Raw genomic sequence first — 27,826 nt, 5'->3', positions numbered from 1 at the left:
ACATTTATTGAGTACCTCCTGTATGCTTCAGGGTGCTCAGAGGAGAACATCTGGGGGAGACTCATCTGCTGGCTGGTACCATGTTTACGGTGTGCCAGGTGCCCTGTAGGTGGGAGGTGGTCCTCATGTGCAGTCCCATCTGCATCTTCTGAATCCTGAGCCTGCCCTGGAGGAAGGGCTGTGCTGGTAGGGGCTGTTGAGGGATGTGGAGAGCGGGTGGCATGGGGAGGGTGGGACCAGACCTCAAGTCCTCTTGTTTTGCACCCACTTGGATGTTGGGCCTCTGAATGTCCCCTAGCTCCTGCCCTGCCCAGACACCTCAGATGACAGGATCTGTTTGGCACCAGCAGATGGCTCTGGCCCCTCTGGCCTCAGTCACTGGTTTGGAGGGTCTGGCTCAAGCGTCCTGCCCTCTTCCCTCTGTACATGGTGTGCTCAACCTGCAGTCAGTGTCTGAGCCCACCTGCTCTGGGCAGAGCTGCAGGGGCATGTACTGGAGCAGACCACAGTTCATTTAGAACATCTCCCCAGCTCCCATGACATTGGTCCCCACGCGGTCCATACTCCCACTGGGGATGAGGGGTCTTCTGCTCTCCTCTCCATCCTGGGCCCCTCCAAGCTTCCTGACACCATCCTGCACCCCCACCTCATGCCCCATGCCCTTCCCCTGCCCCCAGACCTACCTGGCTGCTGCCATTACTGGGCAAGTTGTAGTCTCTTCCCCTTGTTGGTTATTCAGATTTCCACAAAGGGCTCTCCATCACCTCCACAGCCCCAGCCTTTGTTTCTTGCTTTCCCATGCGACCTCTCCTTCTCCTGGACTACTGCCTCTGGGACATGTGGGAAGTGCTGTCCTTCATGGTGAGGTCCTGGGCTTCCTGTCACTTACCTGTTGAGTCTTTCCTGTATGGCCACCCAGGACCCCTCCTGCCCACCTTCCTGGGGACTTGGGCATCAAGGGGTAAGTGGGGCTCAGGGACTCTGGCTGAGAGGGGGGACATGGGGAGAACACAAGGCATGGAGTCCTGTAGGTGGTGCCCCACTTCTGAGCATGAGGCTATGCCCAGATCTTTGAACCCCAGAAGGAGGGCAGCATCTGCCCTGCTCAGCAGTCCTGAGTAATTCACACCTTACAGCCACTTGGGTAGAGGGCTAGACAGAGCTTAGCGGCAACCAGCAACCCCTGGGAGAAATGTGGATGTCTCTTGTGGTGTTCAGCACGACACCGTCCCACCTTAGCTGGGGAGCAGCTCAACTGACCTTGGAGCACACACACCACAGAATCCTCCATGGCCCACTAAAGGGCAAAGCCATGGATCTACATGACACCCTGGACACAGTGCAGGGCATCACACAATGGAAAGGAGCCAAGACTGCATGATTCTATTTCCTGGGCAGCCTGGAAAAGAAAAAAAAGGGGATGGGTGGGGAACAGAACCCAGGCTAGGGACAGGGCAGGGAGGGCCTGGCTGCTCAGGGCAGGGATTTTTTTTTTTTTTTTTTTTCTTTTTCTTTCTTTTTTTTTGGTTGTAGGTGGATCCAATACCTTTATTTTATATTTATGTGGTGCTGAGGATCGAACCCAGGGCTTCATGCATGCTAGGCGAGCACTCTACTGCTGCAACCCCTGTGGGCAGGGGCTTTTTTTTTTTTTTTTTTTTTTTTTTTCAGTTTAAAAACACATTTTTTATTTTTTTGCTACTAACATTCTTCAGTTTGAAAATTGATATAGTTGTTCCCATTTGAAAATTGGAAAATTTCTTATAAAACAATTTGGATATATGATTTCTCTTGAAATTGGAAGGTCTAACACACCGAACCTATATTCTCTCATGGCAATAAGCCACTAATGCTAGTTGGAATATTTTCTCCAGTACCTGTACCCACATCATATATGTATGTTACCTGCTTGGTGCTGTAGGTATTGAAATCCTGAGCCCTGATTAACTACTGCATTTTTTCAATAATACCTCTTAAAAATAGAATTTCATTCAATATAATGAACACTGGATTTTGTACCTGCTGTGTGTAAGATACTGGACTGAGGAATAAGTTGACAAGGTCCACTTCCTCTTGGACTTTGTTCTAGTCTTATAGACAATTATGGGTTGAATTGTATCCCCCTATAATAAATTTTAAGTTCAAGTCCTAATCATAGTACTTCTGACCTGATCCTTTTAGGAAATAGGGTTTTACAGAGGTAATTAAGATGAAGTCTTTAGGGTGGACCCTAATTCAGTAGGACTGGTATCATTTAAATAGGGGGGAATTTAGACAGAGAGACCACTCAGAGTGAAAATGACGTGAGAAGACAGCCAGGCCACGGGAGTGATGCACCTGCAAACCCAGGAGCACCAGTAGCCAGCAAACTCCAGAAGCTAGAAGGAAGGATTTGCCCTAATAACTGTAACAGGAAGTCAGGCCCTACTCCCATCTTAATTTCCAACTTGGCCTCCAGAACCTGGACCATACATTTCTGTTGTTTTTAGCCAGTGGAGCTTTTGTTGCATTATTACAGGATTCACAGGAAACTAAGACAGGTAGTTACTAAATAACATCTTGAGCAAGTACTTAATGTGGGCAGGGGCTTTTTTAAAGGAATGGATGAGTCCATTCCCTGTTTTGATCAAGGTGTCTATGTGACCATATTCAATTGTCAACATCAAAGAACTGTACATTTAAAAGGGTACATTTTTACTGTATGTGAATTTTGCCTCAAAATCTGACCTAAAGATTTTAAAGTCCCCTCTTCTAAAATCAAATCTTCCTTTAGGTTAAAAAACCTCTCTGACAGTAGGCACTCTTACCATGATGATGATGATGACCAATGTCTGTTGCTGCCTGAGTCCACCTGGGATGCCCATGAAAGGTGTGCTTGGAAACCCAGCCGGCTCCTTATCAGGACCCTGTGTATCCAGACAACCAGCCCGTTACTCACCAGATACTTTCAAATTTCCTTTCCAAGGCAGGCTGAAGTCCATGTAAATATTGACTAAAGAAGGCAACCCAGAGTTTGCATTGCACTTGGTTAATAGTTGAAGAGTCACCCCTGGGTTATTTTTCCAGTACCTTTGAACAGGTGGGGCCTTCTTTTATTTAAAATAAAAAGTCTAAAATAGCTATGTAGAATTCAAGTAGGATAAATGCAGTAGAAAAGCCCTCAGATTTCAATGAGCCTGAGTGACTCTTTTGATTGTCCTCTTTACTGTATTTATTAAGGAAATTTTTAAAGTGTCTGTTTTCCCCCTGTGAGGACTGTGTCTCATGTGCACAGCCTCCCTTCATCTTAGGCTGGGGCTCTCTGGGTGCATGAGGCTGTCCTCTTTGAAGAGGCCACAGTGCATTGGTGGAGAGACAGAGTCTCTTTGTAAGCAGGTGCCCAGAGCCCCTCAAACAGATACAGGAAAGGAGTCAAATGCATCATCATTGCCCTAATTCTCCCATGCAGGCGTCCTGTCTGTTCGGTGCCTTCCCTGGCCAGTAAGGGAGTCCCACAGCTGCACTGGATTCCACAAGGCAATGACCTATAAAAACTTACACTGGGATTGTGCAGCATAGAGCCTGGTCTAGTGGATGAACCTCCAGGTGTGACCAGCTTTCTCTAGAGGAGGATAGTGGAATGTGATCCCTGATAACTTTCGTGCCAGGTCAGGAAGGGATGGTTCCAAGCCATTATCCTTCTACCCAAACTCTCAGGAGCCAGCTGCAGGGTGGAGAATGTGCTTCCACAAATGCTCCCTTACTGATCTGTCCTTAGCAGGGCATGCCAGTGGAGTGTGAATTTTGGTGGAGGTGACAGTGTCCCTTGACAGGCCCTCCTTGCCACAGGAGGAAAAGCTAGGATGTCCCTGTGTGTGCTTTGGCCCCAAGGCACTGGTTCTGGGGAACCAGGGTTGGCATAGGAGGCCTTTGAACTTTGCCTGAGGTTGTTAGGTGAAGCCAAGGACAGCAACTTGGGGTCTGGTAGGGGAAATGGGGCTCATGAAGTAGGGTCTTGGTTTTGTTGTTCTTACTCAGCCCTACCCACCAGGCAGCTTGGTTCAGTCAGTTTTGGGGTCATGGTACTGCCCCAGAGCAGATGCTGCCAGGCCTCCTGTGTGGGCACCTCTGTACTGAGGGGTGATGCAGGACTGGTGGACAGCAGGCTCTCCTGGAGGTGGGGGTCAGTGTAGAGCCTCCCTGCTGGAGCCAGGAGTCCCTGGGAATGTTGGGACCAAACCCAGGAGGGGCCATAACTGGAGCCAGACCCCAGATTTGAATCTATTTGCTCATTGTGTGCTCTTGGGCAAGTTCTTCTATAAAATTTCCCCACAGAACCTTAGGGATGGGGGGAGCCCTCTAACTCCTCAGTAAGTACCTTCACCCTGAAGGAAGCTGGGGACCTGCCCAAGCTCACATAGCCAGTAAGTAGTGTGATTCACATTGCTTTTCACTCTGTATTATGGACACCCCACCCCCACCCCCCACTTTGTTAACCCGTGTTAAGGAGGAGCTCATGCTGGGGCTATGTCACCCTTGTTCCTTGGTCCTCTGCACTGTCTCCCCCATCCACCTTCCCTTCTCCTCCCCTCCTCCCTCCTCCCCGCTCCCATTTGCCAGAGTGTTTTAAAGCAAATCCTGACACCATATTATTCCATCTGTAACTCTCATATTCATATGAAACATAGTATTGCTAATAGATAAAGGACCTTAAAAACCACAACTGTGATACTTCACTCACTACATTCCGAAAAATTAATTATTTCATTTTAGACAGATTTGTCAAAGAATACCACAGACTGCACCTATGTGAGGTGAGAAGCCACCTCCTCCATTAGGGTTGTGAACATTTCCATTCCCTCCAAAATGTCCTTGAGTTCCTTTGTGAACCCTCCCTCTTGATCCATACTGCCCCTTCCCACAACCCAAGCTGCTACTGACCTCCTGCTTTCTGTCATTAGATATAGTTTATATTTGCAAGCATTTTAATAAATGGAATCATCCAGTATATACTTTTTTTTTTTTTTTTTTTTTGATCTAGCTTCTTTCATGCTGCATGCCAGGGATTGAACGTAGGGGCACTTAACCACTGAACTACATCCCCAGCACTTTTCAGTTTGTTTTGTGAGACAGAGTCTCACTAAATTGCTTAGGACCTTGCTAAGTTGCTGAGACTGGCTTTGAACTTATGATCCTCCTGCCTCAGCCTCCCCAGCCACTGGGTTTACAGGCAAGCTCCTCTGCACCTGGCCTGCATAGTTATTTTTATAAATAATTGACATTGTCACTGTATCAATAGTTCCTTTTTGTTGCTGTGTAGTGTTGCATCATATGGATACAAAGCATCTACACATTGAATTGATACAGTGCAGCTGTTTACTCATTTACTTGTGGCTGGACTTCTGGGTTGTTTCCAGTTTTTGACTGTTCGTAATATTTACTTGTGGCTGGACTTCTGGGTTGTTTCCAGTTTTTGACTGTTCGTAATAGAGCTCTGTAAACATCCATGTTCAAGTCTTTGCATAGACAGCTGCTTTCCTCACTCTTGAGCACAAAACCTAGGAGTGAAATGATTGAGTCATATAGTAGATGTGTTTAGCTTTTCAAGAGACTGCCAAACCACTTTTGGAAGTGTCTGGATCATTTTAATTTCCGATCAGCAGTGACTGAGTCTTCCAGTTGTACTGCTCCTGTTCAGCCTTGGTGTGGTTAGACTTTTTATTTTTAGCCACTCTAATGTGTGCATTTGTTTTGTTATTATTGAGTTTTAAGAATTCTTTCTATATCCTGGATATGAGTCTCTTATCAGATATATGATTTACAGATACTTGCTCCCATTCTGTGGATTGTCTCATGTGGATATTTTCATGTGTGTCCTTTGAAGCACTAAAGTTTAATTCTTTGGTGAAGTCCAGTTTCTCTGTTTTTTTCCTTTGGTTGCTTGTGCTTGTTACCACATCTGAGAAACCATTGCTATGTCCAAGGTCAGGAAGATTTACATCTATATTTCCTCCTAATAGTTTTAAGTTGCATCTCTTAAATTTAGGTCTTTGATTGACTTTGAGCTAATTTTTGTATACTGTGTGAGGTAAGGATCTAGCTTCATTTGCATGTGGATATCCAGTTAGACATCTCAGTGCTATTTGTTGAAAAGACTATTCTTTCCCTATTCATTTGTCTTGGCATCCTCCTTGAAAATCAGCTGACATGTATATGAGTTTATTTCTGGACTCTATTCTATTTGTTGTTCTATATATATGTCCTTCTTCATGCCAGTACCATACCATCTTGATTTCTGTTGCTTTATAGTAAGTTTGAAATCAGGAGTACAAGTCTTCCAACTCTGGGTCTTCTCAAGATTGTATTGGCTTTGTGGGACCTTGAGTGTCCATGTTAGGTTCAGGTTGTCGATTTCTGTAAAGCCACCTGCCGGAGCCATCTTCCATACCCACCTTCTCACTGGAGTGCACAGCACCACCATAAGTGGACAGCTGCTCCCTTCCTTTTCTGCTGAGTCATTCTTCAGGGTGGGGCTGCCTGTTCTCCACCGACAGACCCGGGCTTGAGTTCCATCTTCACAGGATATTACAGGTGGAGCTGGAGCCAGCACTGGAAGCCAGAGTCCCTGTTTAACCATCGGTTGGACTCATTCCTCATGGTTCTCTTCCTCCTGCTCTTGTAAATTGGGGGTGGGAGGCAGTATGAAGAGGCAAGAACACTGACTGTGAGCAGAGCTCCCCACTCCCCCACCATAGGACTACAGGAGACCCTTGTCCCTCCCTTCCTCAGCCACAGCCCTGGGGTGTGAAGCAAGCTTGCACAGTGCATTGTCTAGCAAATGCTGGGTTAGCGGGAGACTCTGTCCCCACAAGTGTGGTCTGGGATTCTCTCTCAGGCAGTCAAATGCAAATGTGACTCTGTTGCAGGGGGACATCTTGTGTGTATCTGGACATTGACTGATTCCCTCCACAAGCTGGTGGAAACGGCAGGTAATTACTGTCAAAAGCCACTGGTGGGCCGTGTCCTGTGACAGGGCACTTGAACAGTGTGCTGGGGAATGCTGTCATTGATTGTCATTGCTGCTGTCTGGTGCTGCTACTGGTTCTGTGTATTGGAGGGAACTGGGCACAGGCTCATAACTCCAAAGAAGAAGAGATACCCTGGCCAGATTGGGACAGGCCTCAAGAGGGAGCCATGACTGTGCGCACCTGGAAGGACAGCATGCAGTTCAGTGTCAGGGGAAGGGCAGGTGAGGTGAGGCCACTTTGGGCAGAGAGGCAGTAGGTGATTGAGGGAGGATGGGGCAAGAGTTCATTGGCTGGTTCAGGGGCCCACCTAGCTCAGTAGGGATCAGGATCTGAGTCCCACACCTGGCTGTGTGTACCAACTGTATTTGATGGTGTCATGTCAGGCTGGATAGGAAGTGCACCTCAGATGAGCTATTTTCATGTTGCTGGACCTGGGCCATCTAGGGCTCTGATAGCTGGGGGGACCAACTGGTGGCCTTGGTAGCCTCAGACTGTCCCTTTAATGGGCCTGACTGATCCCAAAGCTCTCCTTCTGCTGCCAAAGGAGCTCTGAGTTTCTTGATCCAAAGGAGCCTGTGTTTCAGGGATGATGGAGAGATAGAGGTGCTAAGTACCCATAGGGGATCTCCCCAACTCTGACCCTGTGTGTCACCCTTCCCCTGGGGGTGCAGCCATGTAGTCTCACACTGTGTCTTTCCTTGGGGCCCTTTCCCTTCCCTTCTGCATGGGGTTCTGTGACTCCTGAACAGCACTTCCTCCTGGCCAGCCCCACTCTAGAGGCCTTGCTCACTGATACATGGAACCCTATGATTTGGCCCCACCTGGTCTCCCGGCAGGATGAAAGCCCAGGAAGGGAGAAGAAATCAGAGGAGGCCTTGAAGTATGCATTCATTCATACAGACCAGTGTTATCGAGTTCCTCCTCAGTGGCAGCTCCATGCACACAGAGGCAGGATGTGTTAACGTGGTCCAATTTGTTAAACCATGGCCACAATTCAGCGAAGTGTGCGGCAGGCATTCCGAGGCATAAGCAGGTGCTGGCTGGGGCCTGGCCTCTTTAGGATGCTCAGGGACAGCTCAAGGGATGGGAAGCAAGTAAATGGGAATGGCAGAGGGGGTAGGCCCAGCTGCAGCCAGGAGGAGCTGGAGACAAAAGCAGGAAGGTAGAAAGCAAATAGGAATGCTGAATCTGACTGCACCATGTGAATGAAAGGGACCTGGCTCTATCCATGGTTCTTATGGATGCTTTGAAGCTAATGGAAGACATGACTGCACCCCAGCAGAAGATACACACAAAACCCAGAGTCTTGAACTTCTGTTGGGGATGGATACAGACCATGCAACATACCCCAGGTGCATGGCTGGGACCCCTGGACTGACTGGGGGGACATGGCTTCTGACTGAGGAGTTCAGATGGTATCCTGTGACCATGCTGGGCTTTGGGTCAATTTAGCAATAGAAGGAGGCAGAGTGGGAGACAAGGAACTCTGTGAGGTCATTCAGGGATGACTGGGAAGGGGGAGGACCTGGCCCAGAATGTATGTGGTGCCTCAGTGTGTCTTGGGCTTTCTGTCCTCTCCCTGGTGACCCTAGGTCACACAAAACTTCTGTTAGTGGCTAATAGCCTGGCCTTTTTATGCCTTAACTCCCACTCATCTGTCTACACTGAAATGAAAACATGGTCCCATTCCATATGAATGTCTGTCACATTCCAGACACATGCAGTCATTCCTGTATCCTCAGGGTGACACACTGAGGCAGTATATTGTAAGCTCCACTTTACAGATTAGGAAACTGAGGAAGAGAGATCAAATCACCTGCCCAAGGTACAAGTAGAGGAACTGGTGTTTGGACTCAGAAGTGAATGCTGTCTTACTGGGTGCCATAGTAGGTACTCAAGTTAGTCCTTCACTGAATGCTCCAGTTAGTCCTTCTCCCTTCAAATGGGGTATTTTTTAAAAATCTATCCTCTGGGACCCTCACTTCAAGGACATATAAAATATTGGAGAAGCAACTAAGAGGATGTCTCCAGAAAAGGGACTAGTCCTCACAAGGCAGCAGCCCCACTGCTTTTCTAGCCCTCATAGAATTGGAGGAGCCAGTTCCCAAGGCCTCTCCCATGGCTCTTGCTGTGTCTTGTGGACACCCAGGGGCATTGGTATTTTCAATGAATGATGCACACCTGGTTTTAATGATCATTATTTAATTGCATGCATGACATATAAACAAGAGCACCATTGTTACAGTTTTCTTGAGTTGGAGGCTGACTCTTGTCTTTGGACTGTGAGCGACAAAAAGATAATCACAGGATGCCATTTGCAGATCCTGGACCTCCCTGGTTCTACCATGTGCCACTGGATTGTCAGCATCCCTGGGAAATGGTCTCCCAAGGACACAAGTCTATGTGAATAATAGTAGCAGCTCCTTTTACAGAGCATTTACCTGGCCCTGGGCTGAGCACATCCTGTAGGTGTTGTATAATCCTACAGTAACTCTCTGTGTTGGATATTATTGTTATTCAAGTAGAGGAAATGGTCCAAGGTCACCTAGTTTGTAAAAACTGGCTTCATGATCCAAGGATAGCCAGTCACATACTCTGTGCTTACACAGGTGGCCTTTGGGCCTTTTCCTACAAAACCAGCAGGATCCTTGTGACAGGACAGGTCACCATGCAATGCTGGTGACTCCTGGCTCTAACACATTATATCACAAATCTGAGTCCCCATTTTCCGTAATGCCCTGAAGACAGATTTCTCCTTCCTGTGGATACTGATGGAAATGACATTGCTCAAGGTGTGGTGACAGGCACATGGCATGCTGGGCTTACACACTGGAGGCTTTGGGAGTGTGAGGTCACTGTGCCTTGCCTACTGCAGGCTATATTTGTATTGGGCATGTGCAGTGGCCTGCACAACTCCCTGGTAGGCACCTCATGTGCCTCCAGCCACAGAAGCTGCCATGAGCCCATCAGTTCCCACAGTAAATGTGTCAGCCAGCTTCCTATAACTTCAAGAGATAATCAACTTATAAAGAGAAAAGTTTGGTTTCAGCCACAGTTCTAGAGGTTTCACTTCATTATCAGTTGACTCCATCATGGCCCATCACAGCAGGAACATGTGGCAGAGCAAAACCACTCACCTCATGGCAAGGAAGCAAAAGAGAGGAAGAGGCTGCCGTCCTACTGTTCCTTCAAGGGCACACTCCAGTGACCTGAATACTGCCCTGTAGGCCCCACCTAGTAAGGTTCCAATATCATCTTCCAGTAGTGCTACTTTGCAGACCAATTATTTAACACAGTGACCTTTTAGGGACACTTAAGTTGCAAACTATAGCAGTGAGCCCTACAGCAGAGACACTGCTTCTGCTCCATCCCCAGCAGGTGGCTGCCTGTGGCCATGCAGGTGGCAGGCCCACTATGGTCTCATTATTGAGATTTTTTTTTACCACAAGCTGGAAGTGTGGGTTTTAATGTGAAAGCTCAGAATGTTTAATTGTTGGATCAAATTAATTATTACTACTACTACTATTACTATTATTATTATTAGTGCTGGGGATGAAACCCAGGGCCTTCTGCATGCTAGGCAAGCTCTATCACTGAGCTATACCCCAGTGACCCCCTCCCCCCTCCCCCCCTTTTTTTGGTACCAGGGATTGAAACCAGGGGTACTTAACCACTGAGCTACATCCCCAACCCATTTTATTTTTTGTTTTAAGATGGGGTCTCACTACCAAATATTTTTAAATACTGTAAATTTGACCAAAACACATCCTGAGCTACCAGTTAAGACCCCTATCTGAGCCCAAGGATGCAATCCCAGGGGATAGAGCCCTGGAAGTGGCCAGGAAGGAGCATACCTCCTGACTGACTGACAGGCACATGCCTCCAGAGACAGAGGCATGCGCCTGCCGCCTCTGAGGCGAGTCTGGCTTCATCAGCATGGCTGGACAGTCTTCCGCCATGTAAGTGTAACTACAGGTAAATAGAGCATCGTGCCTGCTCTGGGAGCCTTGGTTCCAAGGAAGAGACAGGATATTCATGCACCCTGGATGAAATGCTGGTGTGTTTCTTTTTTTTTTTTTTTTTTTTTTGCGCACAGTGCTGGAGATCGAACCCAGGTACTTGTGCTTGCAGCGCAAGCACTCTACCTACTGAGCTATCTCCCCAGCCCGCTGGTGTTTCTATCCATTGCCTGCTCTAACCCTCCCACCACACTGGGAGGTGGTAAGATGTGTTTCATATTTTCCAGCTGAATTGTTTGCAGTAGCTGGCAGCTAAGTGATCTGCCTACAGACTTTTCAGCTGACTTGTGGTCATCACCACTAGGTTGGCATCCATGGGGTTCTTTCTACTCCATTCCAGGTTACCTTCTTCTCAACTGGCCTGTCATCCCCCTTCTGCCTGAGTTTTTTTGTTTTTTGGTACTGGGGATTAAACCTGGCTGAGTGGTTTACCATTGTGTTTCATCCCCTGTTTTATTCATTCATTCAGGTACCAGATTGAACCCATTGGTGCTTAATTACTGAGTCACATCCCCAAACTTCTTTTTTTTTTTTTTTTTTTTTTTTTTTTGTGGTGCTGGGGATTGAACCCAGGGCCTTGTGCTTATGGGGCAAGCACTCTACCAACTGAGCTATATCCCCAGCCCACCCAGCCCTCTTTCTTTCTTTCTTTCTTTCTTATTTATTTATTTAATTTATTTTTATTGTAAACAAATGGGATACATTTCTGTTTCTACATGAAGTAAAGGCATACCATTTGTGTAACCTTTTTATTTTTTATTTTTTAAAAATTTGAAACAGGGTCTTGCTAAGTTGCTGAGATTGGTTTAGAACTTGTAATCCTCCTGCCTCAGCCTCCTGAGCCACTGGGACCTTATTATTTTTTAAATTTGAGACAGGGTCTTTCTCAGTTGCTGAGGGTCTCTCTAAGTTGGTGAGGTTGGCCTCAAACTTACAACCCTCCTGCCTTAGCCTCCCGAGTTGCTGGGATTACAGGCAAGCACCACCGTGCCTGCCTTGTAGGAGAGATTTGAAAAACAGCAAAAAAGAAAACCAATCAACATTTGGAGGTCCTGGGGTCCATGACGTAATTGAGCTGGGGACTCAGAGTAAACAGAGATTCATAACCTCCATGAAATGTGAATTTCAGGTAGACAACAAATGAATTTTTTTTTGCAAGAAAAAAAATGTTCCATGTGACTTTCAGAATAACTTCAGAATAATTTCAGCTAAAAAATTGCTTGTCTCTGCAATTCCAGTTTATCTGGGGCAGCCTGTATTTGTCTGGCAGTCCTAACGAGGGAGTTTGGGCATGGATGGGGCTCTGGAAATCTGGATGATGAGCAAACCCAGGAACTGTGACAGCAGAGTGCCCATCATTCTGCCTCTTGCCACTTGCTGAGAGCACCTACGTCACTCATACTGGACCCTCATGACTGGCTTTGGTCTCCTGCTCTCTGCCTGCTTCCGGCCCTTTAATTGGATGAAGTGTGTGCAGCCGAGCGCCCGGAGAGGGGATGGTGGGGCTGCTGGGCGAGGAGGGAAATTAACCTCAGACCCAGGGAGTCGCGTTGGCTGATGATTTATTGATTGCCTTGAAATAATTGTGATCGAATAAAAGCCAGCCAGGAGGCAGATTATGGCTATTCATGGGATTCACGATTCACCATTTCCTTTTTTCTTTTTCCTTGTGGTCTTTGGCTGTCATTAGATTGTTCTGTGAGAGCATCACCCACTCTTTCCTAGACTGACGGGCAAGTGGAGCTTACTTTGTGGGGAAGGCCAAGAATAGCAGAGTGGCCTTTGTCACCCATTGTCACCAGAACAACAAAGACCTCGGAACCTAGAGCCAAGTCTGTAGTCCAGGGATCTGAGCCTGACTGGGCTTTTCTCTGCTCTCAGTTTGCTCAGCTGGAGGATGGGCTTCCCTCCCACTGCCCAGCAGGATGCTGTGACTATAGAATCAACACAGTGCAGAACTGTGGGCTCCAGGCCAGGGTCTGCCCACTCATACCCATTCACAGTTGGGTGTCCTTGGACACATCCAGGAGGCCTCTTAAATCAAGAAAGATCTGCCTTCAGGGGACAGGGGAGGCCCTATGGAGTAAATGACCTCAGCAGCTCTTCTCATCTGATCCTAGAGGTCACCTTCAACAAGGTGTGAACAACCAGCTTTATGGAGGTGCACTTTACATGTGCAGTTTCCCATGTGTCACCATAATCCTCACGAGTCCTCTTAGGTCCTTCCTGGCCCATCTCCCAGCACTGTATAGTGGACCATCCTTTGTTCGCGCACCCCTTTCAGGGGTACTGGGCTTCCTTGTTTTTTCCTCCTGGTGCTGCTGAGGATGGAACCCAGGGCCTTGTGCATGCTGGGCAAGCCCTTTACCACTGAGCACAGCCTGGCCCCAGGTACTACCTTTCTGAAAGGCAGAAGTTAAAGGAAATGGAAAGTTGGAACTGAGATTGCCACCCTCGACCTCCTCATTCAGTAGAGGGAAAACAGTCCTGAGAGAGAAACTGGCTTCTCAGAGTATGGAGGATAAATTGGGCACAGGGGACCAAGCCCCAGGGCCTGATAATTTCTGCGACCCTTCCACAGGCCTCTCTGGTACAGGTCCATGAAACTTTGTGCAATTTACGTACCTCAATGCCCTTCTAAAAACATTATCTTATCAACTGGGAGAAAAAAACACCAGTGAACTCAAAAGCCATGTCTTAGGATCATGTACTAGTGGAACACGGTGTGCCAGCCTTACTCATTTGAAAAGCAAACAGGTTAATAGGCTCAGTGGATAGAAGGAGTCTAGACAGGGGTCTGGAGAGTTGTTCTACTGCACTTTTTTTTTTGGCTGTGTGACCCTGGATCGGTTATTGTTATATTTTATTAGAAATATTTTACCCTTGGGTAGTTACAGACCCCTGCTTCCCTCTCTGGGCTCTCTCTACAGACATCTGTCTGGACATGTTTTCCATTGTGACTTGAGTTGGTTCAAGTTGGATGCCTGGTTGTTTCCTCTGGTCCAGGGCACTTCAGGCCATTTATAGGATTTTCATGTTCAAGACAGGCTCACTGGAAAGGCTGCTCTGTATTCCTTGGCACTGTAGCTTTAGAGGTGGCCTTGTCTCCCAGAGCCCTCCAGAAGGGAAGCCCATATATGCACAGATGTCAGACTACCCTGACACCCCTCCAGATTTAGGGCCTGTCTGCTCTGCCGTTGGTGCTGCAGGAGCAGGCACACAGGCAGAAACCCATCTGTGTGTGTTGTCCTGGTGTACTCAGCTCCCCAAGGGCAGGCCTGGCCCATTTATGTATTTCTGGAGCCTCAACAGCACTTGGCACCATGGCATACACCAGTAGGCACTAGGTGGTTAATTAAGTTGGGCCGAGTCTTCAAAGGCAATATGAAGTAGATTGTCAGAATAAAAAGCTTTTGTGCATCAAAAGGCATTATTAAGAAAGGAAAAAAAAAAAAAAAAAAAAAAAAAAAACCAGGATGGGAGAAAATGTACATACAGCAAGTATCTGAAAACTTCTAATATCCAGAATATATTAAAAATGCATGAAACTCAACATCAAAAAGATAATGAACCCAATTTTAAAAATAGGCAAAGGATTTGAGTAGGTCTTTGTCCAAGGAAGGTATACAAATGGCCAGTGGGTGCATGAAAAGATGCTTGGCATCCTTTTTAATGGGGAAATGCAAATGAAAGCCACAAGGTACCACTCCATACCTACTAGGACAGCTTTGGTTTTAAAAAGTGGAAAGTAACAAGCTTTGGAGACGACGTGGAGAAACTGGAATCTTTGTGCATTGCTGGTGGGGGTGCAAAATGGCACAGCCACTATGGAAAGCAGTTTAGCAGTTCCTCAATAAATTAAAAATGGAGTTTCCATGTGACCTAGAAATGCTACTTTTAGGTAGAGTCCCAAGAAAATTCATGTCCAGAAAAATTTGAATGTTCACAGCAGCATTATTTATAATAGCTAAAAAGTATAAATCCAAATGTCCATCAACTGATGATAGACAAAAAATGGTGTCTTTATTTGATAGAATAATAGCTTTTAAAAGGAATGAAGTACACATACATGCTATAATGTGTGTCAATCTTGAAAATAAGTAAAGGAAGCAAGGGCCATGTATTGTATGAGTCTGGCAACATGAAATGCCCAGAATAGCAAATCCATAGAGACAGGGAGCAGACTGGTAGTTGCTAGGGGCTGGGGAGGGGACATGGGAGTGGCTGTTAATGGGTGCAGGGTTCACTTTGGGTTGACCAAGTTTTTTGGAACGAGATCACAGTGATGGAGCCAGTTTAAGCTTTATCTTGAAAATTAAAAGGGAAAACATGAAGTGGCCCTAAGGAGGGTGATGTCTGTGGCCCCAGGCACATGGTGCCCCGATAGGCTGCTACTGTGCACTCCAGCACCATGCAACACCCTGACTCCAGCCCTTCCAGTGTTCATCCCTTCCTCCACTGGAGAGAGGACTGGGCAGAGCTACCTGCCTGGGCAGGACAAAGGGCTGTTTAGTTTCTAGAACACAACAGCTGAGCTAACAGCTGACTGAGGGCAGACCCAGGAACTCCCCACCCCCACCTTACTCTCCTTCCCGTAAATGTGGGCCTGCACCCCTCCCCCAGCCCCACTGCCCTGGAACTCCAAGGACAGGCCCAGCACTAGAGCCGCCTCCTGGGAGAGGGAGTTGGTGGCCTTGGGCCAATTCATCGATAGGGCCTTGAGCTAGTCATCACTTGCCCACTGATTGGCTTCTGGGAAAGGCAGGTCTATCTGGGAAGCTGGGCTGGGCAGCAAACAGAGTCCCAGTGGGGCCAGGATGGTGATAGATGGCTCCACTGATCCTGGTGTCTCATGTACCACAGCTCCCCCGGGAGGCCTTGGAGATCCTTCCTAATAGATGTTCCTGGACTTACAATGGGGCTATGTCCTGATAAACTATTGCAAATTGAAAACATTGTTAAGTCAAAAATGCATTTAGTACACCTAAGCTACTGAACAGCCTTGCCCACCCTCTTCAGCCTTAAATGTGCTCTGAACACTTACGTTAGCCTACAGTCAGCAAAATTATCCGAGACACAAAACTATTTTATCATAAGGTGTTGAATAGCTTGTGTAATTTACTGTATCTACAAAAGGCTGTCACACAGCATACTATAGGGTACCACTTGTTTCTCCTGGTGATTGCAGAGCTGACTAGGAGCTATGGCTCACTGCCACTGCTCAGCATCATGAGAAAGGATCAGATTACCCATCACTAGCCCAAGAAAAGACCTATCACTTTTGCACCATTATAAAGTTGGAAAATTGTTAGGTCAAAGTGCCGGAAGCTGGAGACCCTCTTCACATGCACATACACATACATATGGGTTCAGATTCATGCTCTAGAGAGGGACTTGCTCACGTAATTAGAACCCCAGACTGTGTGTTTGCCCTTCTGCATCCTTCCTGTACCTCTCTCCCTTCTCTTCCTTTCCACCCTGTACATTCATCCAGCTGGGGCAGCAAACATCTCTGCCTGGACATTTAGAGAATGCAACCATTGGGGCACATGGAAAGGCAGGGGAGCTCCCTGCTTGCTTCCCTGTCCCGTGAGCTGCTGAATGATAAGGTTCCAGATGTGATCAGTTGGAAGAAGCAAAAGGATTCTGTGGCTAAGGATTATACAAGTTTAGAAACTGGTGCCTTCAAGAGAGCACAGAGTGACGGGGAGGGCCTTCCCATCCATTCTTTTCTTGGGTGGACACTGTGGGAGTCTGGAGGAGGGCAGGAGCAGAACCCAGGGTGCTTCCATTGTTCAGAGGACCTCTGGCACTTCTTCCTTCTCTTGTCTGCTGGGCCTTTTTGGAATTGTAAGTAATGGGAGTATGGAAATCCTGCAAAACACCCTGAGACATAACCAGCTGTCCAGGCAGACATGGGCAGGTGCTCTCGGGTACTTCTCCTTCCTTGGAACTGGGGATTCCAGAACCTGGGAATACAGAGAGGGACTTGTCCCCCACCTTTGCCCTGAATTCTCCCTAACGAACACCTCACATTTTGTTCCTGTTCTTTCTGCCTGTCATGTAGGTTGCAAGATGGGAACAGAAAACCCGCCAGCTGAGCAGGGCCTTCAGATCTCCCTACCTGGCATGCTACTTCCTGGGCAGTGTCATCTTGCTCTTAAATGTCCTGCGCTCACACTGGTAAGCCACCTAGGCTAGCCCGCCTTGTGCAGACGACTGTCACTGTGAAAACACATGACCCCAGAGGGGAAGGACTGTGTCAGAGGGACTGTTAAGATGTGGGGATCACTGTATCTGAACACACAGGGAGCGCAGCTTTCAAAGGCCTCATGGCACAGCACAACCACTGTCAGCAAAGGAGTTCTAGTAACCTCAGAAAGGGGACAATGTGAATTGGACTGTTGCACTGTACAAGGGGTCTGAGGCAAGGAGGAGCAGAGAAGGACATACAAGGTGGTCCCCAGGCTTATACCCTCAGAGTCCCATCTAAGAAGTGCTGGGATAGGGGGCAGATGCCCAGGTTGGGAGCCCCTGGGGGTCAGAGTCTGACCATCTCCCAGGCTTAGGTGTGAGTCCATGTCAGGAATCCACTCAGAGCCAGGTGTTGTGATGGCTGCCTGTAATCCCAGTGACTCAGGAGGCTGATGCAGGAGGATCATAAGTTCGAGGCCAACCTCAAGCAATTTAGCAAGACCCTATCTCAAAATAAAATACAAAGGGCTGGGGATGTGGCTCAGTGGTAGAGCACCCTAGGTTCAATCCCTAGTACCACACACACACAAAAAGAAGCACTTGGTCCATCTGTGGACTTGGGACATGTTACCTTCCTGCCATTAAAGAAAAAGCCCAGAGCAGGTAAACTAAATCTAGATGATGAAGATCAGCCCAGTGGGTCCAGGAGTGAAAACTTCTTCTCAGACACAAGGCTTCTTCTCCATACCCTGAATGTACTTGCCTGGCAGTTACCCTGGGGACACAGGCTGTGCAGGGAAGATAGTGGGACTGAGTCATTGGACATGGGTTGAGCTCAGCATGGCCCTGCCTCTGGGCCTTGGATCCCACTCCTGGGCTCTGTGAGAGCTCAGGGGCTGAATGTGGCCCCTATGGTGCTTTAAAAAAAATGAGAAATGACCTAAGAATCCCCATGTCTGACTCAAAGTAGTTCAGAAGCTCTGGTGATCCTGGCCCCACTTCCAGGGGAAGAGGTCACTGGGAGCTTAGTTACAGCTGCTTAGACAGGCCATGGGCTTTCCCCACACCCCTTGGCCCTGTCTGGCTTTGCAGATACAGGGCACACATATGAAGTAACCTGCTCTGTGCTCCTTGCCTGGCACACAGGAAGCTGGGCAGTGGGCATGGGTGGCAAACCAGGCTCTTCGCACTCACATTCTGTGAGGGTGTAGCCCAGGGTTCCCTCTCTGCTGGCAGGGAACCCTAACTGCAAATCCTCCCTGTCTTCTCATCATTGTGGGCTGCCTTATCCTGTGACTCAGGAGCACAGGAGTTGGGGGGTCTTGCTGGTCAGCACCTATCCCTGTTTTGGCTCCTGGCCTGTGCCTCTTGGCTCTTTGGCCTAGGGCTGTCTCCAGATCAGGCAAATATCTCAAGGGTCTTGGTCCTCAGAGGAAGTGGGTCCCGTGGCACCTGCCCTTGTTTGAGCACAAAGACTAGTCTTTAGGAAATCTCGCTCACCCCATTACATGGCATGGGCTTGGCTGACTGCACTACCTCCAGGCCTACTCAACCTGCATGCTTACCAGCCACCAGGCATGTTCACATTTGTTGTCTGTGGGAGGGAGGAGTCTCATTGTGCAGATGGGGAAGATGAGGCTTGGCAAGAAGCAATGATCTGCCCTGGGTTTCACAGCTCTGAGAAAAGATCTGATCCACTTAGGTCAGAGGAAAGTAGCAGTCCCAACCCTGGTGCTCCTGGGCTGGACTCACAGAGGAGAGGGAGATTGGCCTCTTCCCAGCCCTGCCACCTGGGAGGCTGCCTATGGAGTATCCCTCCTTACAGAGGATGGGACCTTGGACTGCGTCTGTAGGATGGTGGGGACCTGGGTCCTCTAGACCCCAGCAGTTGGTGGGTGGGAGGGGGACTGTCACCACTGTCTACACAGAGCCCCCCAAAGGGGCACTCAGCCTGAGAAGTACAGAGGGCTGAAGGAGCCAGCCCTCTATACTCAGGATCTAGCTTAGGATCAAGCACTCCACAGGATTGGACTGGGCCCCCTGGGCTACATAACCCCACTGTCCATTGGGCTAGACCAGGCAATTGTCCAGAAACACTGGTCAGTGCCACAGATCAGCCACTATCACTAAGCGCCAGATATGAGCAGCCATCCTAGACTTTTCCTGGGGCACTGGATAATAAGCTGTAGTATAATCTGAGTCTGTTCATTAGTTGAAAAGCCCAAGGCTGGCAAATGATGAGCCAGGAGCAAACCCAGCCCTGCCCCCAGGAGGTGCTCCGCATCCTGCTCAACTCTGACTTCATGCCAAGCCCTATCATGATAAGGGAAACTCATTCCAACTGGAAACCATGGAGGCATCCCAAATGGTTTCCCAACATCTCCCTGCTCAGTATGGCAGCATAGCCCTGGATCTGACCTGGAGATCCACACCTCACTCTCCACCCTTCCGCCCCCTCCCTCTCTCTGGATGACACAGCTGTCTCTTGTGACTCCTGGCCTTCATTCCAGGCCTCCACATGGCTGCAAGAGTGACTTCCTTAGGATGAAAATCAAACTGCATCATCCTGGCTGACAACCCCACTGTACTAAGAATAGCCCTCCAATTCCACATCTGGCCTTCCTGTACCACATCAGCACCCTGCCCACCCAAGACGGTCTCCCTTTGCTCACTGCACTGCAACTCCATTCTCACCTCCACCCCATTCCCGTGGCAGGACATCTGCCAGGCTCTATCTCTGTCCCCTCGCACCTTGTCTGGTTTCACATGGGTTAGCTTGTGGCATCTGTAGCACCTGCCAGAGAACTGGTCCCCAACTGCACACTATAAAGTCCCCACCTGAGCCAGGCATGGTGGTACATGCCTGTCATCCCAGTGGCTCTGGAGGCTGAGGCAGGAGGATTGCAAGTTCACAGCCAGCCTCAGCAAAAGCGAGGTGCTAAGCAACTCAGTTGAGACCCTGTCTCTAAATAAAAATACAAAATAGGGCTGGGGATATGGTTCTGTGGTTGAGTGCCTCTGAGTTCAATTCCTGGTACCCCCCAATCCCCCAAAAAAGACCCTACCTGAGCAGAGCTCAGCTCTCTTGGACTCTTGTTCAGCCCCTGCAGGTCCATGACACACACTTATTTCCTTAGTTGATGAACTATAAGCATCAGTCAAACTTGTCTTGTTGGCCAGTTTATCTCCAGGGCCACACCTGGAGGTGATCATTAAGTATTTGAGATTAAAGGCAGAGTGGATGAACCTGCACTGGGAATATGGAAGCCTGGGTTTAAACCTAGCTGATCTCTGACCTCTTAGAGGTTTAACCCTCTCTAAAACCTATAAACTAGTTACCTGATTGCTCTGGTCTGGTGTTCTCTCCCCTGGGTCTCACTCCAACTGTGCCCAGCACTAGGGTTTGCATGGATCCAACTTTCCCTCCCATGGCTCAGGAGCCCTCAGGGAAGAGGCTGCCTGGGGCTCAAGGATGGGAGAGGCCCAGTCTCAGACAGGCCTGAGTCTGTCCTTCCTCCCATGGCCACGGTTGTCTTGAGCTGCCTGGGAAGAGAACACCCTTCCCAACAGAGTCTAGGAACACGTAGCTGATGTCAGTGCGCACCTGGCAGGTGCTTAGCAATTCTGCATCCTGGTCTAATGCTGCCAAGACACGGCATCTGCAACAGCTGCAGACCCCCAGGAACTCCCCCTGGGACCAGCTGGAGTGTCACAGAGGCCCTGGAGTAGGACATGGTTAGAAGTGCAGAGTATAGCAGTTTCACAATAAATGTGGAGTCCCTTCCTGCTGCTGGGACAAGGATGAACAGCTCTTAGATGTCGTAAAGATGCCCTGTGCCTCTCAGCCAAACAGCTATCATGTACTAAAACAGCCATCTGATAAAACAGCGCTAGAGAATGCACAGTGCAAATCTCCTCCCTTTCCAGGGGATTCTGTTACGCATGCTTTTGCTGTCCTTCAGGAGGTGGTCTCTGTTTCAACCTGGGTCGGTGTGTGCAGCCCTGTGTGCTGTCTAGCATGTGGATGGCTTCACATGGCAGAACTTGGTGAAGGCTGTTCCATAGCAACAGATGCAGGTCCTTCTCATTCTTCTCTGCATACAACTCCCAGCAAGATTGTGCCATATTTAACATCACCCAACTCTGCACATGTCACTTGAATTCTTCCCTGCCCTCTTCCACTTTCAGTGCCACGCAGGGGATATGTTCACCCAAGTTCCTCAGTGGTCCCTAACCTGCATGTGACCTTGCCCACATGTGACCTGGTTCAAAGGGACTACCATAAAATGAGGAGAGGCCCACTTCCTTTCCTTGCACCTGCACCCCCAGTAAACTTTGGATGATCCCAGCCTGGACTGGGCAGTGACTGGTGGGCGTGGGGGTGGTCTGAGCCAAGAGTGGGAAGACTTGGTTGGGTAAGTCAGATGGGATCTGTCCCCCTGATGTGCTAGGAAATAGAGAACCATGGAAGGTTTTGGAGCAGGTGACCTAAGTTGGTTTTGGGGACTTACAGGGGCTTCCTTGCCTCCCTGAGTGAACCTCACTTGTCTCACTCTTCAGTTGAGAGTTCCCACTTCTAGAGGAGCCCTTGCTAGGGTGTTGGGCAGGGAAGGCAAACTGCGCCTAAGAACAGGAAGGGGTAGGAGGTGGCTGGCTGCCCTGGGGCCCAGGAATGGCTGTACAGATTGTTCGGAGACTGACCTCCAGACAGAGGCCCTTTGTGTCTGCTCCCTGGGTGAGGGAGTCTTCAGCTCAGGGTTGGCAGGCAAGCTGGACAGGTTTGGGCCATCTGTGCTGCAATTTGCCCTCCTCCTCTAGTGGGGCCCATTGCTCCCTGAAAGCTCTGCTGATGGGAAGACCACAGCAGCCTCCTTCCTCCCTCCCTGGTTCAGGAAGCCAGCTGCTGTAATGGGACAGCTCCAGTCTAGAGAAACTACTTAATGTTTTTGTCCTTTCTTTTCTTGGGCAAACAAGTCTTTTCCGCAGGCATGCAGACACTCAGGCCTTCTGTGAGGGAGTGAGGGAATGAGTAGGTGGGACCCTAGTGGCTCCTTCTCTCTAGTAGTAGCTAAAAAAATTTTGGAAACTACTGCTCAGGACACCGGAAGTGATGGATTATCTGAGTCCTGGACTTCTAAGATCTTGGCATCCTGGGTCCAAAATAGGGGCTGGACTCACAGGCAGAAGAGAAGGATGGAGTTGCTGAGTCAGGTGGAGGGCTGCTGTGCCAGGAAGATCCCTGGGCAGGGCAGAAGTGTGACCTCCAGGTGCCTGACTCCAGCCTCTCTGTCAGGCCTCAGCAAAGGCAGATGGCTTTGAACCATTTGGTTTGGGTTGTGGGAGAGACAGAGTACAACCAACCACTGGCAGCTTGCTTTTAATTTTTTAAGGGTATAATTCAGTGACATTAAATATATTCACAATGTTGTAAACAATACCATCCCTGTTCTGCTTTCTGTTCTGAGTTGTACTAGCCAGGTGGAAGCAGGCAGCTTGTTTTGCTAATGTCCCCAAGGTGCATCCATGTTGTATAGCGTGTGTCAGAATTTCCTTCCTTTTTAAGTCTGAACAATATTCCGTGTAATGATAGATCACATTTTGTGTATCTGTTCACCTGCGGGTGGACACTTGGGTCACTTCTACCTTTGAGCTATTGTTTGACACTCTGTTTTCAGTTCTTCTGGGTCTATTCCTAGGAGTGGAATTGCTGGGTCATATGGTGAAATTATGTTTAATTTTTCTGAGGACCTGCTAGTTTTCCACAGTGGCTGCACCATTGTATTTTCCAACCACAATTCATGAGCATTCCAATTTCATGACACTCTTGCCAACACTGTTATTCTGGGTGTGAGGTGGCATCTCACCATGGTTTGTGCATTTCTTGAATCATTCTGAGTGTTCCTGGTTTAGATGCCACACTTGGCTGAGTCAGAGCCAGCGTGAGGAAGAGAGAGGTGCCTGGGTCAGCCTCAGCTCTGCCCTTGATGAGCTACTTGACCCCAAGGTCATGATACCTCTCTGAGCCTTCGTTTACTTATCTGTGAAATGGAATTGTAGTTGATTCCAGGAAGGATCCAGATGGGAAAGAAGGAGCCCATGTGAACCAGGAGAAGGTGTATTACCCCCTCCCTCACTTTGTAAGGGTGTGACACATGCACATGCACACATATGGGACCCAGGGCTGTCCCACCTTATAGGTGCTGGGGAAGTGGGCTTGGAGCTGAGCTAGAGCTGAACCCAGTTAAGCTGATGAGGACAGCTGGGGAGGGAGGTGGTAAGTTCATTATGGACTTACGGACCAGAGAGCACATGGTAGAGATTTGTGGAGTGGCTTTCATGGAGGGGGTCAGCTGATGGTGCAGTGAGCTGGGTGCAGTGGTGCACCCCTGTAGTCCCAGCTGCTCAGAGGCTGATGCAGGATTGCTGGGCAACATAGTGAGATCCTGTTTCAAAAACAAACAAACAAACAACAACAACAAAGATGATGCTGTGACCTCCATCTGAGCAGGTCCCCATGGAAGAATGGGTGGAGGGGGACTGCTGTGCCTGAATGTGGCACTTTCTTCCCAGCATGGGATGCTAGCAGAGAGCTGGAAGGCCCCCTCATTCCTGGTTCCTTGACTGGGATCCTTCCTTCCTTCCTTCTCCAGGACCCAGCCAGCACTGTGTGCCTTGGAGAGGTAGAGACTCACGTCAGCCCAACTCGGACGTGCAAGTTCCGCAGAGACTTGTCTGGCTTTTTTCTCAGGCCTGGGCTTCTGGGAAGGAGGCATTCAACATCCAGTTTCTTGCAGACCACAGCCCCCTTTTCTCCAGACCTCTTCATGTCAGTGTCAGCTGGACCTGGGGTCACCCAACTGTCAAGTCCATAACTGTTCTTCTTTGGTCAGGCTGGCCCAGGAAATTTTGAGGAAGTAAGAAAACATGTTCATGAGCAGCCACAGACTGGTTTTCTCTTCTGACTTTTTGAGTCAAAAGACAGCAGAAGCACTGGCTCTTGCTCCCTCCACTGTTTCCCTCCAGGCATTTACTGTAGGCCTCCATCTTCACAGAAGACCCTCCGCTTCTGCTGGACCCAGTATCCACCTGTCCTTCTTGCCCTGCTTGCTCCTCTCCCATGGCCCCTGCGTTGTTAATTGACAGGCAACTCTTTCCTCCCCACACTGGCTAGTGTGTGGCACATGGGCTCAGATGGGGCTTTGGGGAGGGGCTGGTGAGAGGCCCTGCTCAAAACCAGCTCCTGCCTAGAGCGCCTCCCCCCCCCCCCCCAGCCCCCAGCACCCCTCCCCATGCCTCACTTCCATCCATACCTACAGATATGTGCTCTGGCGTATGTTAAAATACACATGACAATTCACCATTTTAAGGTACATAGTTCAGTGACATTTACTTGTTCCCAGCATTTTGCAACCACCTCTTTTGTCCAGTTCTGGAATGAAAGTTCTGTTCTCATGAAGCAGGTACCCCCTCCTCCTCCCAGCCTCTAGCCCCCAGCCCCCTGCCAATACTCATCTTTCTCCTGTCCCCATGGATTTGCCTTTTCTGCACTGTGTGCCTAGCAGTTTGAGCAGTGGGCAGAAAACACACATGCACTTGAACTGAATCCAGGTCGCAGCCGGGGGTGTCCGAGAGGGCACTCTGCAGTCAGCTCGCTTGCCTGCCTAGTGTGGGGCCAGGACCCTGCAGTTGCTGCAGGTCCCAGGGGACCACGTCATCAGCTGGCCTGCACCAGCTGGTGGCCTGGAGAGGGCTGGGGCAGGATGAGCTGGCTTGTTATCTGGAGGGTAATGGTGCTAAGTCCAGACCCAAGTGGGCAATTAGTGCAGGCCTGTTTGCTCTGGCTGTGGAGCGTGATCAGGAGGGAGGCCTGATGGGCTCAGGGGCATCTATTGAAACCCCTTCCCTATGGACTCTCCCCTGCGTAGCCGGCCTCAACCAGACCTGGGTAGCCTGGAGCCACTGTCTTCTACTGAGGCTACAGGGCTGTCCTGATAAAGACCTGTGGTGACCAGTGCAGTGTGGACAGCCAGGCAGGCCCGGTTGGCTTTGCAGAGCTGAGACTGCAGCCTCTCCTCCTTCCTGGCTCTCTTGACTGACAGACAGTGGCCTTGGGAGGAGATGTGGCCCATGTTGTTAAGGCATCAGGAAACCTCTGGGGTCTTCTGTCAGTCACCAGTGGACTTCCTTGCATACAGCTGGAGAACCAATCAAAAAGGGGATCTGGGTTAGACTTCCTGGATCTCAGGGAATGAAGGTGGACAGGGTATGCATTTCAGCCACGACAAGGTCAGGTGGGAGCCCAGGTCTCAGGGAAAGCCAGCCTTCTGCAACTAGAATGGGGGGAAGAAGAGCCCACACACACCACTGGGGACTGCCCTCTCACCCCTAGGCAGCTGGTGCTCTGCACTATTCACAGCTCTTGAGGAGGCGGGAGATGCTGTTTACCTGGGCCCCTGCCCTCCAGCCTCTGACCCATCTGTTTCCTTTTTTGTAACATGAGATAGTTGGGTGGGCGGCTGGTGGGTTTTGGAAACACTTTGAAAAGCTGCCCTGTTAATCAGAATGTTTAGAATTAGTGAAGCATGTTAGCCTTAAATTCAAGCCCCTGAATGGTTTGGGGGGACTACATGTTTAAATTCATTTTTGTTTTCGTACATGTTTATTTTAGTACTCGTTAGGAAAATAAGTCCATTAGATGGATACTCTTGCTTAGTCTAAGTTGAAGGGTGAAGAGCAAGTTTATCTAGCCCTGAGATGAAGGAGAATGTGAAGTACGTGCCAGTTTAGACTGCTCAGTAACGTGAACATGGAGACCCACTTAACAACTGGGGTCAGGAAGTGTTTCTTGTCAGTTTCAGATGGGAACAGGGGACAGGTCTGCCTGTGCACACTGTGTAGCCAGGTGCCTGTGACCTGGTATGATCCTTGGGCTCCTGATACCTCTCTCCCACCTACACCCCATGTTTCCGGGATTTCAGGGCAGCAGAATACAGGCAGCCTCAAGTCACATTGGTGACCAAAAGCTCAATCCAAGTTTTAAAAATAGAACCCAAGGCACATGAACAAATCTCTGTTCACCCCCATCCCTGTGCAGAATATTTCCAAAGGAAATTGCTCCTATTACCTCATTCTGCCACAGAGTACGTGGCCACAGAGCTACTTGTCCCTCTGTTAATTCTACGGGTGGAATGGACTGTGCTTTCCTGGCTTACTGGAGGAGCTGGAACACTGGTGGTCTAATTGGGCATCGATTCCAGTAAACCTGCCATTTGTGTTGCGGTGTGTACAAGGCTGGCTAGACCAAGATTAGACCACCAAGGGGAGCCCCTGCCTGTTTTCTCTGAGGACTCTTGGAGCAGTGATCTGCAGGGCACTTGTGGGTGAATCTCTGGCCTCACCCCAACATTTGTAGGGAACTGATCTTCCTTCTGGCAGCCCCAGGCTGGAGCCACAGGCCTGGGAGCCATCAGCCAGCCCAGGACAGGACTGGGTCAGCCCCATCACTGCCTATTCACTGACCCTTGTCCAGAATCACCATCAGCTTCCATCCAGGAAACAGCTTCCATCCTTAAGCTCAGCCAGGATATGCACTACAGCTGCCACTCAAAGCCAGAAGGTTCCCCTTCATCTGCTGCCTGTTTGCCTGATGCAGATGAATTCTGGCAGAGGAACCTTCAAGATGACCCATGCAGAGTGTGAAACAGGCCCAACAGTTAGTAGCCTGGTTCTCTGTCCCTGGGACAGGAAGGAGTCAGTCATATTAAGGTCCCCCTCCAGAGTGCCCTTCCGGCCTCCTGGCTGCCCCAACTCTGCCCACTATTGCATCATCCGACTGGTCTCTCTGTTCTGCTCTTCCCACACATGTGCAGAATCCGTTCCAACCTCCACCAGGCCCCTTCACACCTCTCTCTGAGTCCCACCCTCTGCCCGAGCCTCAAGGCATCCAGCCTGGCCAGTCCTCTTTCTGTCCATTCTTCCTTTATACCTCAGCTGCAGAATCTCTTCCTTACTCCACCTCCACACCACTGCCCCTGGCTGATGTGGCCCTCTGGCAACGTGTGCTTCTCAGCATTTGTCACAGTGTCCCCTCGCAGTCATGCAACAGCAACTTTACACAAGGGAGCAGGGGAGGGGTCACCATCAGGTCTCAGAGGAGCAGGCTGAGGCTATCTGAAGCCCCATTCCCCTCTTCTTTCAGGAGCCAACAGCTCTTGTGCTGCCATTGGTGACCCCCAAGGACTCAAGGCAAGCAGCCTAGGGCTCATCAGAGAGAGCCCCACAATCCTTGTTGCCCTTAGGTTCAGGCAAATGGAGCCTGAGGCTGGGTGGTTAGAGTCACCCCAGGCCCTGAGCATCACACATACTCCCTCCACCATACTTTTTTTTCCATGGGTGCCTGCAGGAGACCCAGCCCAAGCAGGCTGTCTTGCTGGTGCCTGGTCTTCTCCATGCCCTTCCACTCCACTGTCTGCTTAGAGAAAGTGGGGAAGAGGCCAAGGCTGGGGGGGCGGGGGGACAAAACTTGATGCCCTCAGAAGCTAAGTCTGCAGGGCTAAGAGTTTTCCTGGGTCACAGGGCTGCCCAGAGGGTGGGGGCATGGGTGTG

The 27,826-nt window shown here is 49.4% G+C and overlaps 1 protein-coding gene across 1 annotated transcript in view; it reads left to right on the top strand.

Moving 5' to 3' along the window:
- The window catches only part of Pemt (phosphatidylethanolamine N-methyltransferase), a 69,516-nt gene that overhangs the window by 28,841 nt on the left and 12,849 nt on the right, over positions 1-27,826 (top strand). Inside the window, 1 exon segment of the mRNA XM_047546633.1 lies at positions 17,094-17,209. Coding sequence (XP_047402589.1) covers positions 17,094-17,209 — 116 coding nt within the window.

The sequence above is a fragment of the Sciurus carolinensis genome, chromosome 3 (genome assembly GCF_902686445.1).
Source record: "Sciurus carolinensis chromosome 3, mSciCar1.2, whole genome shotgun sequence".
In the NCBI taxonomy this organism is placed as follows: domain Eukaryota; kingdom Metazoa; phylum Chordata; class Mammalia; order Rodentia; family Sciuridae; genus Sciurus; species Sciurus carolinensis.
The sequence above is the reverse complement of the archived record's forward strand: the minus strand, read 5'-3'. Positions and strand labels throughout refer to the sequence as shown.